This window comes from Pteronotus mesoamericanus, unplaced genomic scaffold (assembly GCF_021234165.1).
Source record: "Pteronotus mesoamericanus isolate MK-2021 breed Mesoamerican mustached bat unplaced genomic scaffold, CSHL_Meso_final contig_2, whole genome shotgun sequence".
NCBI lineage: Eukaryota > Metazoa > Chordata > Mammalia > Chiroptera > Mormoopidae > Pteronotus > Pteronotus mesoamericanus.
Window position 1 is genome coordinate 14,428,581 of NW_026555084.1, and position 14,473 is coordinate 14,443,053.

The 14,473-nt window shown below is 42.3% G+C and overlaps 1 protein-coding gene across 3 annotated transcripts in view; it reads right to left on the reverse strand.

Moving 5' to 3' along the window:
- The window catches only part of SLC36A1 (solute carrier family 36 member 1), a 43,731-nt gene that overhangs the window by 24,745 nt on the left and 4,513 nt on the right, over positions 1-14,473 (reverse strand). For 2 of the 3 annotated variants that reach the window (XM_054568148.1, XM_054568150.1), the window contains exons 1-5: positions 9,336-9,592; positions 3,783-3,873; positions 2,755-2,843; positions 2,211-2,306; positions 64-148 (exon numbers count right to left, since the gene is read on the reverse strand). In XM_054568148.1, coding sequence (XP_054424123.1) covers positions 64-148; positions 2,211-2,306; positions 2,755-2,843; positions 3,783-3,873; positions 9,336-9,571 — 597 coding nt within the window. In that variant the 5' untranslated portion in view covers positions 9,572-9,592. Of the gene's footprint in view, positions 1-63; positions 149-2,210; positions 2,307-2,754; positions 2,844-3,782; positions 3,874-9,335; positions 9,593-14,473 lie in introns of those variants that run through there. The other variant, XM_054568149.1, reaches the window with a different exon arrangement.

Below are 14,473 nucleotides of genomic sequence, written 5' to 3' on the forward strand. Positions count from 1 at the left end.
ACCCATCTCTCTCTCTCCCTCTTTCACCCTCTCCCTTTCCTTCTCCCTTAGCCAGGGCCCTACCTGTTTAAAGTTGTCAGCCAGAAAAACAAAATAGACACAGCAGAATCCCAGCTGCGTGACAATCAGGAAGAAGTCCACAGTGTGCCTGAAGGCGGAGAAGAAAGGGATACAAAAAATCACAACAATGAAGGGCAGGACTCCCAGAGTGACGGGCGTTTGAACAGTGCTTTTGCCCCAGTCATCACAGACCCTTCTCATCGGGTGACAAGGATGAGTGTGCCCTGGAGAGAAGAGAAACTGTGCTAAGGGCCACCAGTCTAGAGCTTTGGAGGAAGGTGAAGGTGTATGGTTTCCCAGGGGCCCTTCCTGGCTTCTTGTCTGCAATGCTGCATGAGGTCAGGCAATCCCAAGACTAGAATGGCCAGAGGGAAGCACACACACCAGCACCAATGCCCAGCCTCACAACTTCCCCCTCCCCAAGTCCGCCTGCTCCATCTCACATTTGTTCTAAAGCTACAGGGAACCCTCAGCATAACAGCCCAGGAAGCATGGGCCCCTTCACAGTCTCTTTCTATAACTTGAATCCAAAAACCAACCTATTCTCTCATAAGTACACAGAAATAGATGTACCCAAAAAGATTGCTGGTTGAAGCACTATTACAACAACAACAGCTGATAACAACCTATAGGATCATCAAAAGAAAAATGATTAAATTATAGACCATTTTTAAATGAAACATTATACAGCAGGCAAAAAGCATATGTTAAATCTATATGGGCTGACAGAGAAGTGACTAAGACCTTTAAGGGAAAGAAAATAAGTTTCCAAACAGTATACATATGGACATATGTATATGGACATACATAGTATGGTCAACTTACATTAAAAAAATGAGAATGTGTACATGTTTATATACATAGATATTCCAAAAGGATACCCATACAACTATGAACAGTATATATACTTTTACTTTTCACTTCATGTCCTTCTATGTTGTTCAAAAACAATTTTTTCTTACCATGAGTACACATTAATTTTATTAAAGCAAGGAAGGGAGCAAGAAGGTGAGTAAGAAAGGTGACAGGGTGAGCCATGGACAGAGGAGGAGAGAGAGAGAGGGAGAAGTTGGGGGGGAAGGGAAAGAAAGGAGGGGGGGGAGGGAGGGAGGAGGGGAAGGAGGGAAGAATCATTCACCAATCAACCAACCAATCAATAGTGGTCACCTGGCAATCTGTGATCTCCCAATCACAGAAAATGATTTGCATAAATCTGCACCACAGAAGGAAGCTGACAATGAGTGAAGGTGAAAGTTTCCCTATAACCACAAAAAGGAGTTTTTCTGAAGAATATAGTTTTAATGTGGTTCAACTAAAAAAAAAGGAAGGGACTCAACCCTTAATGACATCAATTCTCTACATCTAAATGTACTGTTTCCTCAAACAGAAAAGAAAATGCAGGATATTTCCTTTCACACATCTGACATGTTACCACGAGGAGAAATTTCTTAACACTCCCCTGTTCCTCAAATGTCTCCCTACTAAGCCCATTTGTTCTAGTTCACCTCACCTCCTCAAAGCCTTCCATTGCCTGCCCGGCACCCTGCCCATAAAGCACCCATCATGTGCACTCCTCATCGGCCACAGTGTACAAGAGAATCTTGAAAGTTTCTCCCCTCTGAGTGCCTAGGATGTATTTATAGCTCAGGACACTCTCTTCCTACTGGTTTATTCTATTCCTGATCTCTTGTTCACAAGACTCTTATGCACCTTTCTCATTAGAAAAACTACAAGCCCCTGGAGCACTGGGACCATGTAACTCACCTTAGAGGATTCCCCCTCCCCATACCTAGAATTGTTTTGTACCACTTATGAGAGTGTGTGGGTGTGTGTGTGTACATATATATATACACATACCTATTTATTGAGCAATGAGGGAATTACATATAATCCCTGCTCATAGACTATCAAAGCTGGAACAACCTATAGAGATCTTTCAGGCCAGGCCCCATGTTTTACCAATGAGGAAACTGAGGCTCAGAGAAGGGAGGGGTCACATCACCCTAGGTCATAAAGATTACCACCAAAGGGCTGAACTGGAACTCAACTTTACTGACCCGAATGATGGTCTTTCCACCAATTACACTGTCTCCCACATCTCACCCCACTATCTGGAGGCTACAGCCACAACAAGAGAGGAAACCAGTTACCTTCCCCAGTGCGCGTGGTTCCGGACCCAGGAGATAGGGCTGGATTCCAGTCCATACATCACTGTCTCCCCATAGTCCACAAAGGGCTTGTTCAGTCTTGGAGGAGAGGGGGAGAGCAAGGGCAGAGTGTGTGGGTTAGACAAAGGCAGGACAAAAGTAGTTCACTGAGACCTGGGCCAGTTCCTCATCTGCCACCCTGGAGTATCACTGAATCTTGGATCAAATGTTTTCAAAGATCAGAAGTATCAAGTCAATGGGACAGATACTTTCATTATAATTAACAATCATCTGGTAGAATCATTTCAATGGGTAAATATTGTATTACAATGCATATAAAAACATAATGCGCTTTCTGTCCACTAGACGTAAATTTGACAGATAATACATGATGATGAAGAACACAAAAGTAACATGGCAACGTTAATCAGCAAGGACATTTAGCTAGCATAAAAAATTTAGGCTAATCTGTGTAAGTGCTCAATTTCAAGTAATGAAACCTAAAAGGACACTTTGTCACTCAAGGGGCAGCTCAGAGGGCTCTCACCTGTGGCAGAAGTGGTGAGCACATTTCACCAGGAGACCCATGCAGTGCACGGCCACGATGCCTATCAACAGCAAGCTGAGGGGACCCATCTGGGACAGGTGTTGTGGGCAAGAGAGGGAGAGACAAGCAGGAAGAATTAGGAGTGAGCCAACAGAGCCTGGGTTTGCTAATGATCAGAACACTATGCTACTAAGGCACTGTCCAGTGACAGAACTTCTGGCACAGCATCAGAGACAGCAATGTGATTGTGGAGATTAGCTCAGCAAGACGGGTAGCACCTGAACCTCAGCATGCCTTCCAGACAACTAATCTCATGGGAAATGACACAAGATAAGGCTGTTCAAAGGCTGTTGTCAATAACAGAAAAGAAGGCTCCTGTGGCTGTTTGGAAAGAAGAGATAGGCTAAGAGGTGTGGGGCTGGGTGAAAGTTCTAGGCTGAGAGGTGTTGGGTAGGGCGAAAGCTCTAGGCTGAGAGGTATGGGGCAGGGCGAAAGTTTTTTTAAGAGCAATACCAGATCAACAAAGACAGCCCTTAGCTAAGAAAAACCCACAGCTCGGAGCTATCTCTAACTCTAACAAAACCCAGCATGGCTTTGGACAGGGAGTCTACAGTGGGTAAATCATAAAAGAAAAATATTCTCAGAGTTGGCCATCCAGAGATGGGGCATGGAAGGACTGTGTAGAAAATGGATAGGCTTCTGTTACTAATTCTTTAGTTAACATTATTGATAGAAACTGCCATGAGACATCTTAAGTACACCTTCCCCACCAGAAAGTAAGCTCCATGAGGGCATGATCTTTTTTTTTTTTAATTCGCTGATCGTGTCCTAAGAGCCTAAAACAGTGCCTAGCGCACAGAAGGCCCTCCATAAATATATTTAGATAAATGAACATCTGAATTTTTATTTTTCTCAGCTGATTTTTTTAAAGCTTCCCATTTACAATGTTTTAAATGAAGTAAGAAAAAAATTTAAATCCACTATCTTAATTTGCCATGAAACTTCCCTCTGTGGATGCAGACCCTTACCAAAATGCCTGCATTTTTCACCGCCAGAGGCAGCCCCAGGAGTCCTGTGCCAATGTTGCCTTTTAACAAGTGGATCAAGGTCTGGAACCACCTGAAGTGAGAAAGGTAGACAAGGACATGTTAACAACAAGAAGAGCTAACATTTATTAGGCACTTAGCGCTATGCTAAGTGCCTTTATGTATTACCTCACTCAATTTCCACAGCAACCCTATGAGATAAGTATTAACTTCATTTTATGGATGAAAAAGCAACTTGCTCAAAGTCACATACCTGGTAAAGAGCTGAACTAGGATTCAAACCCAGGCAGTCTGATCCCCAAGCTCACTATAAGTTCTGCTCCCTGTGGCATCTCTGAGAACCCCCTCTTTCTTGGAGATTAGATCAAAGGGATGGTAGGATTCTCTCCATCCCTTTGATCTAGGCACTCTGCCCTTTCCTAGTGTGTTTGCACCTGGTTTTCACCACACCCACTATGAAGAATCAGATCCCATACTATAATAGAGGAAGCTTAACTGTGAAGACAGACACTACCATCAGAGAATAGGGGAAATATAAAGGAAAAGCCCAAAACCCTTAATATAAGGTTTTATGGAGAGAATTTTCATGCTTATGTGAAGTCCCCTTGTGCAAGTATTAAAGTCTGATTTTCTCCTGTTTAAAAAAAAAAATTTTATGTAAAGTGAACAAAGTCATGCAGTACCTCAACACACCAAATGTCCCTAGCACACTTAAAAAATAAAAATTTAAAAAAGTCAAATGCCATAGAATCCTAGGATTGGAGCCCTCTTTAGTCACCTAGTTGATCCTTCTGCGTTGAGGACAGATTTTCCCCTCACCTATTATGTCCACCCCGAGGTGTAACTGTAAAGCCTCTCACACTCCCTCATTTATTTTTTCACTTAACAAATTAGTATCCTGCGTAAAATGTGTTAATGCACTAGTGGAAATAAGTAAGAATTGGGTATGGACCTCAGTCTCTAGAATCAAACAACGTCTCAAGGTAGAAAAACCCCAACGTGAAGAGAGCCAGGAACAATGTCCAGGGAGGGGAGGCAGGAGAGGGCTCAGAAGGGAGAGACCTGAGCAGAGCTCAGCAAGTCAGGCAAGGTTTCTAAATGTGCTGGTGAGGAAGAAAGGCCTGGAAACACAAGCCTAGAGAGAAATGTGGGACATCAACGTGGAAGAGTGCACCAGTTTTGTGGCCACTCAGGTGGCGGGTGAGGATGGGCAGGGAATTTCTGCTTTTTCCCTAGGGAGTAGGAAGTCCTCAAAGGACTGACAGCAGAGGAGTGGCCTCATCTTCAGCATTTTCTATTCTTTGTTAACTTCCAGAAGGATACGGACCAGATCATATACGGTATGGTTTTCTCTCAAATCACAGACTCACTCAAGATTTCACCCCTGGCACAGTCTTGAAATTCTTCTGCACAAATAACCTAAATCCCTCCTAAATGATGCTTAAGCACAGTTCTTCAAATCTGCAATTCAGGAGAAACAGAAAGCAAATAATACATGTTATGTGACCATATCAAACCCATCTTTACCCTCTGGGAAGGAATTTTACTTTTGGTAACTTTACCTCCTTCTATCTCCAGGAAGAAAACCTCTCGAATGTCCTGCCATTCCCAAGTTTTTCGGGAAAAAATCAAGGAAACTGTTTCAAGAGTAAAAACGAGTCTGAGTGTTTTTCTGGACTATTCTGAGGAAACAGCTAAGGACCAGAGAGCAAGGGTCCAGGGGTGACTCCTTCATTACCAGCAGCCAGTGACCAGGAGATTATGGGTAGGATGATAAGCCAAATTTCTGTCTGGGCAAGTAAGCGCTGCACCAAACCCACCTGCCTCCCAGAGCCCTCCCCTTAATGTCTGAGCTGGGTTTCGTGGGAGATCATGTCCCTCTAGCCCTGGCTCTGCCAATAATTCCAAATGAAAATTCCCTTCCCTTCTCTGGGCCCGTTGTCTCATCTGCAAAGTGAGGGGACTGGACTAGGACAACAAATTCTTCAAGGTCCCTTCAGCTCTGAACTACCAGAATTCTAGGCAATTGACTAAAATTACTCTTTTTACTCAATGGCCCCAAGCTGGAATTACCCAAAATCATATGTGTATCACAAAAACAACTCCAGGGACTGCAAAGTCTTAACTAGGGAGAGGCGGAGGGAGTGGGGTGAGAAGGCAAATAAGCCTTGCAAACCTTTGTGGTTCTGTTTACACTCCAAATCAGTAGTTCTTATACTTTTTGGCCTCAGGATCCTGTAATACATTTATAAATTATTGAGAATCCCAAATAGCTTTTGCTTATGTAGATTATGCCTATTGATATATGCTATACTACAAATTAAAACCAAGAAATTGTACAAATATTTATTAACTTAAAATAACAATAAACTTATTACATATTGATATAAATAAATAACATTTTTAATGAAAAGTTACTATTTTCAAAAAATATGAGAATGGCACTATTTTACTTCTTTGCAAATCTCTTTCATGTCCATGTCTTGCTTAAAGAAAGACAGCTGGATTATCTACTTCTGCATTCGCTCTGCTGTGATATGTTGTCTTTTGGTTGAAGTATACAGAAAGTCTGTCCTCACACAGGTATGTAGTTGGATAAGGAAGGAGTATTTTAACCACCTCTTCAGAAAATTGTGTTAATTTTTCTTTGATACCACACCAAAACTCGACATGTGGCCATTTCTCAGAAGTTAGTTGTAATGTGGAATCTGAACTTTTCATCTTGTATTACATTAAAACCCACTGGTGAACTTACTCTTTTCTTTTTGTTTTGTTTTGTTTTTTTAATTTTATTTTAATTTATTTTTTTCAAATACATTTGTCTCTGCCTACCCCCCACCACTTTCCCTTGCCCCCTCCCTCCTTCCCTCCCTCAGCCCTTCCCCTTTGGTTTTGTCCATGAGTTCTTGCTGTATGTTCCTTGACTTTCCCCTTCCCTTCCTTTTCCCCGCCCCTCCCTTCCCTCTTGTCTCTGTTGATTTCTTTTCCTTTCAGTGTTGCTGGTCTTATTTTCCTTGCATCTTTGTATTGTTGGTTAGGTTCCACTTATAGGTGAGATCATATGGTATTTGTCTTTCGCCCCCTGGCTTATTTCGCTTAGCATAATGCTCTCCAGTTCCATCCATGCTGTCGCGAAGTTTAGTAGTTCTTTTTTTCTTTCTGCTGCGTAGTATTCCATTGTGTATATGTACTATAATTTTTTGATCCAATCATCTACTGATGGGCATTTAAGTTGCTTCCAACACTTGGCTATTGTAAATTGTGCTGAACTTACTCTTTGAATGATCTTTTACTCATGCACAATTTTCTAAAATCGCACTTTGGTCACTTGGAAGATATGGTTCTCTGGGTTATGCTGATCTTCCAAATGCTGACATAATGCCTTATAACATAATGTCAAAAATCACATTTATTAATACTATCACTGATCTCATCTGAAAATCTTTAAGTAGTGGGAAGCTGTCCAGGTCACAGTGCTGAATACAAGCTTTTTTCTAATTTTGAAAGCTCAAATTTTATTGTGGGCCACAAATACTGTTGATTGTTTTTCTTGCGGTGATGGTCTCACTTATGATGGGACTGGGATACCTGCCATCACTTACAGATAGGCTTTCGGGTCACCTGCCTTGTATCACAATACCAGGGCAGAACAAAGTGTACCCCAGAAAAATGTCCCAATAATAGCCCAAGGAAGGTATCTTCTGATATGCCTAACTTCCAAGAAACAAGAGTAAATAATGTGGGGTTGACTACTAGTTATAACCCAGTGTGAAAAAAAGAGATACTCAGAATAGCTAACAGGCATGCATTAGCATCAATACATATAAAACCTATAAGCTACCATTCTGAAGTTGCTAGCTGGTTGGTGGTGAACTTCAGAAACATTCCTTTAAATGTAAATCTAGACCATATGGCAAACACTACATAGACAAATTAATGCTTGAGAACAAGGAGCGAAAACTGGAAAGGAAACTATAAAGGGAAGCTTGGAAGAAACATCTCGCAGCAACAAGTGTGACTTCTAAAGGGAAGCTATCACACTTCATTGACCACATTTGGAGCTACTTCTGCCTGGGGAAAGCCAATTGGGTGGAAAAGATTAGGAGGAAAGAGGGGACAAATGGTCCGCACTGCTCCCAGTTGTGCTCTAAGCAATCTTTTCCATCAGCTAACAACAATGCAAGCAAATGGGGGAATCTATAAAAGCATGCCACATGATAAACAAACTGCAGAGACTGAAGATTGGAAGCAGAAATCAGCTAGTGGTAGAGAGGGGTTGGGAATGTGAACAGTCCCGGTCCTCTAGTTCTATCCCAGTTCACCTGAGAAAGTGCCCTACACCAGGAGAGACTGCAGCCAGAGAAAGTTTTACCAGTAACAAACTCCAAGAGAAGCTTCCATGCTCTCCTTGGGCAGTCACAAGGGACAGCATAAATCTAGGTCACACAGGATCCCTCAGTTAAGTCATACCCGGACCCACAAGGGAACACAACAAGGGTGATAACGAAGCTTGAGTAATAAACAGAAGAACTGCAAACGGTGGGGGTGTTAAGATCCCAAGGGAAAGTCAGGGGTGTGCTGAGATTGGGGACCTAATTAGAGAACTCAATGGAATAGAAATGCTCCTCTGAATCTTCTGATTAGAGTGGAGAGCACCAGATAGTGAGCATAGCTTCAGAGTGAGATCCTCAATTTTATCTAACATTTGGGGAAACTGAGGCCCAAATAGGGCCAAACTCAGTGCAGATGAGCCTTGGGATTCAGTTTCCAGGGATGAAATGTAAGACCTTCTTAGGAAATACAAAGCAGGTCTCCTCTTCTCCATCAACCCCTTAATTTTTTTAAGTGCAGGAAAAGTTATTCCTCCCTCCTCCCACTTCTTCAGCCAAATGAACTGGCTATTTGGTGATAGGGACAGAAGTCTCGGGGAGACTCTGTAAAGGAGGCACCCAATTGGACCTGAAGTATCTGAGATTCTAGGACGGATGACCCATGGTTCTAAAATACGAGAATATTCTCTAAGTTTTTCTTATGCTCATGTTTTACTCAGCATGAGTTGGTCCAGCCTTCTAGGACCAATACAGCTTAAGTGAACAAAGAATAAGAAACAGACTACACAGTGGCAGGCAAAGAGCTCAAATCTCAGCACTGTTAATCACCCAATCTCTTTATATCTTATTTTCATCTATGAAGTGGGGGAATTGGTCAAATGGAGAGCAAAAGTAACTCCAAGGGCCCTGACTGATATGGCTCAGTGGATTGGGTGTTGTCCAGTAAAGCAGAAGGTCACTGGTTCGATTCCAAGTCGAAGCACGTGCCTGAGTTGCAGGTTCAGTCAGTCCCTAGTTGGGGCGGCCAATAGATATTTCTCTCTCACATCAATGTTTCTCTCCCTTTCTTTCTCCCTTCCTCCCCTTTCTCTAAAAATAAATAAATAAAATCTTTAAAAAAATAACTCCAATGGAGACTATGTTACTGATACAGGACTTAGGAATTTGAATATCCCCCAGGAGGGCAGAAGAAACAGCTACTTACGTTGTGCTGCTGCTTTCCCCATATCGCTGGTAGGAGCCTGGGGAAGAGAAGTTGTTCAGACCTTCGGATGGGCTCTCATCCGGGCTCACATCAGTGGAGCTGTAGTCAGGGTAGTCCTCATTCCGAAGTCTCTGTGTGGACATGGTAGCTGTGGGGACAGGGTCGGCGGTAAGAGCTCCAGTGGCTGAAGCCTTTAGCTCCAAGCCTGCAGTGGGCTCTGGGGCAGAAGCAGCCATTGTCACAGTAGCTCAGTGCTGACTGTACTATGGATTAAGTACAATGTGAGAGAGCTTGTATTTATGAAAATGAAAAAGGTACAAAGGTCATTTGGGCAGGCTGCGCTGACTCAGCTTTTACCTCCCAGCCTCCCCAGTTGATGCCACACTCATTTGTTTCTAAATCTGCTGGACAGAGCAGAGGTGATGCATACTTGGAAGGGGTGGGGGAATATACAGACAGACACTTGCAGGAAGACCTCCCTTCCTTAGGTCGGAATTAACAATCCCTCCCTTTGAGCTAACTTCTTGGACCTTGAACAGTTAGATTGTATCTACTTCTAACTTTCCCAAGAGCAAGCTCTCAGAGGAAAGGAAACTGAATCTTCTTAACTGTATCCTATTTTTCCTCTCCATTCATTAGAGAAAAAACCTTGCTGGATTCAAGAAGTACCCTCCAGATCCTCCAGTTCTGCTCAAACATCCCAGCAGATCCCAGAGCCAGAAGTGACGTCTTTCTCTCTGCCATGACCTCTGGCCTAATCCTATACTCTTTAGAGGTCATCAGTGACTCTCATCCCTTGACCCTAGGATTCTTTTCTTGCAGCCAAGCCTGACTGCTGAAAAACGGCAGCTGAAAGAACAGAGGAAGACCAGGAGCAGGCGAGGTGTTCACCACAGGCCCATGTCTCAGCAGCTCCCCTCCACAACCTCGCTTCCTTTTTATTTTCACAGATTTGCCAATCCTTAAAAGATGGTGAAAGAAGAAGCCCTTCCTGTTGTGTGCTGGGGAAGGACGGTGAGGGTGCTATCCCTTGGCTAGACCTTCTCAGCAATGGTACTACAGAAAGGGGAGTGACTTCTCTAAAATACGTAATAAAGATACATTTTGGGAGTTGCATAGGCTCCTATGATCCTAGAGACTTGCTAAAAGAGCCCTCAGAAGTCACTCCAACTGCTCATTTTACAGACGAAGATCAACCCCCCAAAAGGTGAAGGGACCTGCTCTGCTACAGCCAGGTAGCAGCAAGGCAGTAAACTTACCTCCCGACACTCTGCCTGAATCTGGAAACACCTACTGAATATAGTGCCAGCTGCAGTGAGGGAATATTGTAATGAAAAAGACTCAACTTTCTGCCCTCCAAGAATTTGCAACCAAGTGAGGAAAAAGGTAGCTGAACATTAAAAATCACAAATAAAAGTCCATCTGACACCTGGCAGACTGGCACAACTGCCTGCCCCTTAGGGGCTCTCTCCCAGCATGTGGCTGGCTGCCCACCCTGAACCTGATGTGCTACCTCAGAGACCTGTGAGGAGACAGGCTTCCTACGGCCACTGCAACATGCCATCTGCCTGACACCCAGCACTAGCTGTCAGAGGGTAGCTCTGTGCTGAGTGCGCCCACAGGACCAGTCCCAGGGGACTTTTCAGAAACTGTCCCCACCCTGGCACCTGAGTGGTCCAGGGTAACCTCATTTTCTCCCACCAATTGAAATGGAGGTGGGACCCCATGTAATGTCCCAAGGGAAGTGCTTGGTAGAAAGTCAGTAAAGGGCTTGGAAGTCCCAGAGAGGATCCTGCCTAGCTTCTTTGCTAGGTATCTAAGAGGGTGTCAATCACTCACATCCTGGAGGAATTCAAGAAAGTCAGCTAGATCTGGGGCAGTTAAACTCATGACGGGGCCAGGGGGGGAAATTATGAAGTAGTTGAAAGCTACCATTCGGGCCAAAGTTAATAAGCTAGTTGGTATGTAATTTGGAAGACCTAGGCTGCCTCTATCACTGGTTTGCTTAGCAACTTGGAACAATTCTCTTTATATGTCTAAGGTCTTTGTTCCAAACATGCAAAAAGGAGAGAAGGTGAACTAAAATCTCTCTCAGCAACCCTCTAGCTCTAATATTCCAGGAATCAACTAATGTAATTATTTATGCAAACAACAGCTAATTTCTAGTCTTCTCCAACATACCGAAAGTGTCTGAGGATAGGGCCTTCCAAGTGAACCCTGTCATGTTACTGAGGGAGAAGGGACGGTATATACAGGGACTGACATTTCCCCAATCCCTCCCCATTAACTGAGAAACCACTGTGTTGCTTACTTGGTACAGATGCTCAATTCATTTCAAATACTGTAAAGGTGCCTTTTTATGCTGTGTATAAAAACTGAAGTTACCCACAGCAGATTATTGCTAAAAACAAAAACTACTCAAAAAGAAGCTGACATCTATAGATCTGAAGTCCAAGAAACAACGGCAGGATGTGGGAGGTGTGGCTTGGCAATGGCATGAAAAATGCTACGTATGGGTTTTAGCTGATAAGCTTAACAGAAGTCAATGATATAATAACAGATATCAAAAAAGCCAATGCCATCCTAGGTTGCGCTAGGACGAGAGACACCCAGGTAGATGACACATATCACTGTGCAGTTTTGCGACACATGATATTCTGTTCCAGGTAGCAACTAGAAAGACAACAATGGCAAACTGTGGTACAGCCAGGGGTTAGCACTGGGATCAGGAAAGGGATGGACACCAACTAAATAAGGAATGGTTGGAAGCACTAAGAAGGCTCAACCTGGAGAACTGGCAACTTGGGAAGTATTAAAACTGCCTTTAAAAACTACCCTAGGGATAAGACTGGTTCTGCGGGGGTTCAAAGGTCAGTCAGAAAGAGGATCAGTAGGTGGAATGTAAATGGAGGCCAGCCTTTGGCTAGACATAAGGAAGAACCTTCTACCAAAAGGAGTTGTCCAGCTGGAATAGTTCACTCTGGGAGATAGTGTGTTTCCCCATCCCTGGAAAAGTTCAAGCAGAAAACCTTCTCAGAGGTGTTAAGCGAGGATTCAAGCATGATAGAGGGTGGGTGCAGCCAGTCCCTGAAGTTCCTTCTGGCAACTAAGTCTTCCTCCTCTTGCTTTCTAGCTGTCCCCACTGAGTGCTAGCCTCCAAGGTCACTCTGCCCCTGGCCTCCCTTTGATGAAAACTAGTTTCCAAGTCTATTGCTGCAACTGCCAACTCCTGCCATGTGGAAGGGTTTTTTTTGTTTGTTTGTGCTTTCAAGGTGCTTTTTATTATTATTATTATTATTACATTTAATTTGTGTATTAGAAGAAATTGATATATACTTGTGGATGATAGGAATAGTAATTATAGCAAAACTACTTTAAAAATTTATTGATTTTAGAGAGACAGGAAGGGAGAGAGGAGAGAGATGGGGAGAGATGGGGGAGGGAAGAGAGAAAGAGATTTGTTGTTCCACTTATTTATACATTCACTGGTTGATCCTTATATGTGTCTTGACCAGGAATCAAATCCACAAGCTTGACATATCGAGACCATGCTCCAACCAACTGAGCTACCCTGCCCGGGCTAAAAAACATTTTTATAACATGTTTTACAAATTGCAAAGCACTCTCACATATATAATCTTATTAATTTTACTTCTCTTTTATTGAATGTACTGAAGTGACATCAGTTAATAAAACCAAATGGGTTTCAAAATTAAAAATGTTTGTGTCTCAAAGGACACCATCAAGAAAGTGAAAGATAACCCACAGAATGGGAGAAAATTTCTGCAAATTATATTTTTTATAAGAGACTGGTATCCAGAACATATAAAGAACTATTATAACTTAATTAAAAAAATAGACAACCCAAATAAAAATGGACAAAGGATCTGAACAGATATTTCTCCAGAGATGTGAAAATAGATAATAATCACATGAAAAGACACTCAACATCATTAGTTATCAGGTAAATGCAAATTAGAAAACCACAATGAGATGCCACTTCACAGTCGCCAGGATGGCTAAAATAAACACAGATAATAACCAGCACTGGCAAGGCTGTGAAGAAATTGGAACCCTCTTATACTATTGGTGGGAACGTAAAATGGTGCAGTTGTTTGGAAAACAGTGTGGCAGTTCCTCAAAAGGCTGCATGTACTTACCATATGACCCAGCAATTCCATTCCTAAGTACATATTAAAATGAAACTATATGTCCACAGAAAACTTGTACACAAATATTCATAGCAGCATTATTCCTCATAGTCAAAAAATGTAAATAACCTGATAAATGGATAAAAGAAATACTGTATCTCCATACAATAGTATATTAATCAGCAATAAAAAGAAATGAAATACTGACACATGCTACAACATGGATGAAGCCTGAAGAGATTATTCTAACCAAAAGAAGTCAACCACAGTGGACCATATATTGTATGATTTCATTCATGTGGAAATCTAGAATAGGAAACCCGACAGAAAGTAGATTACTGGTTGCCCAGAGTTTGGGATAGGGAGTTGGGAGTGATTGAGGGGTGATGGTTAAGGGGACAGTTTCTCAGAGTGGTTGTGGTTTTGGTCCCACAACTCTGTGAATATACTAAAAGCCATTGAGTTGTACACTTTAAATGGTTGAACCATATGCTATGTAAATTATATCTCAATAAAGCTGCTAAAAAAAACAACTCATACAGATTTCTGGGCCCAATCTGACTCAACCTGAGCACTTTATTTTTTAATCAGCCAGATCATCTTGATTACAAATAGATTTATAAAAAACACAAGAAACAACTATGTCTCACCATAATGGATATACCTCAGACCACACCTCCTACCGGAGTTCATGGGTTGGTGTTATATGCAGTCTAAAGGTGTCATCCATTACTCTGAAACAATTACCCCGGGTTGGTCTTTGGAACCCAGAGAAGTGGCAAATTCTCTAGATGCATTTTCTCTTCTCTTTTCCTGGAATTCAAAGACACAAACAAGGACACAGACTGTGCTGCTATGTGCAGTAGTCTATAGGGAGAAAAATGAAAATTTCTGACTGCCATATGATTTATTTTTATTTTTAAAAAGATTTTATTCATTTTTATTATATTTCATTGATTATACTATTAAGTTGTCTTGATTTTTCCC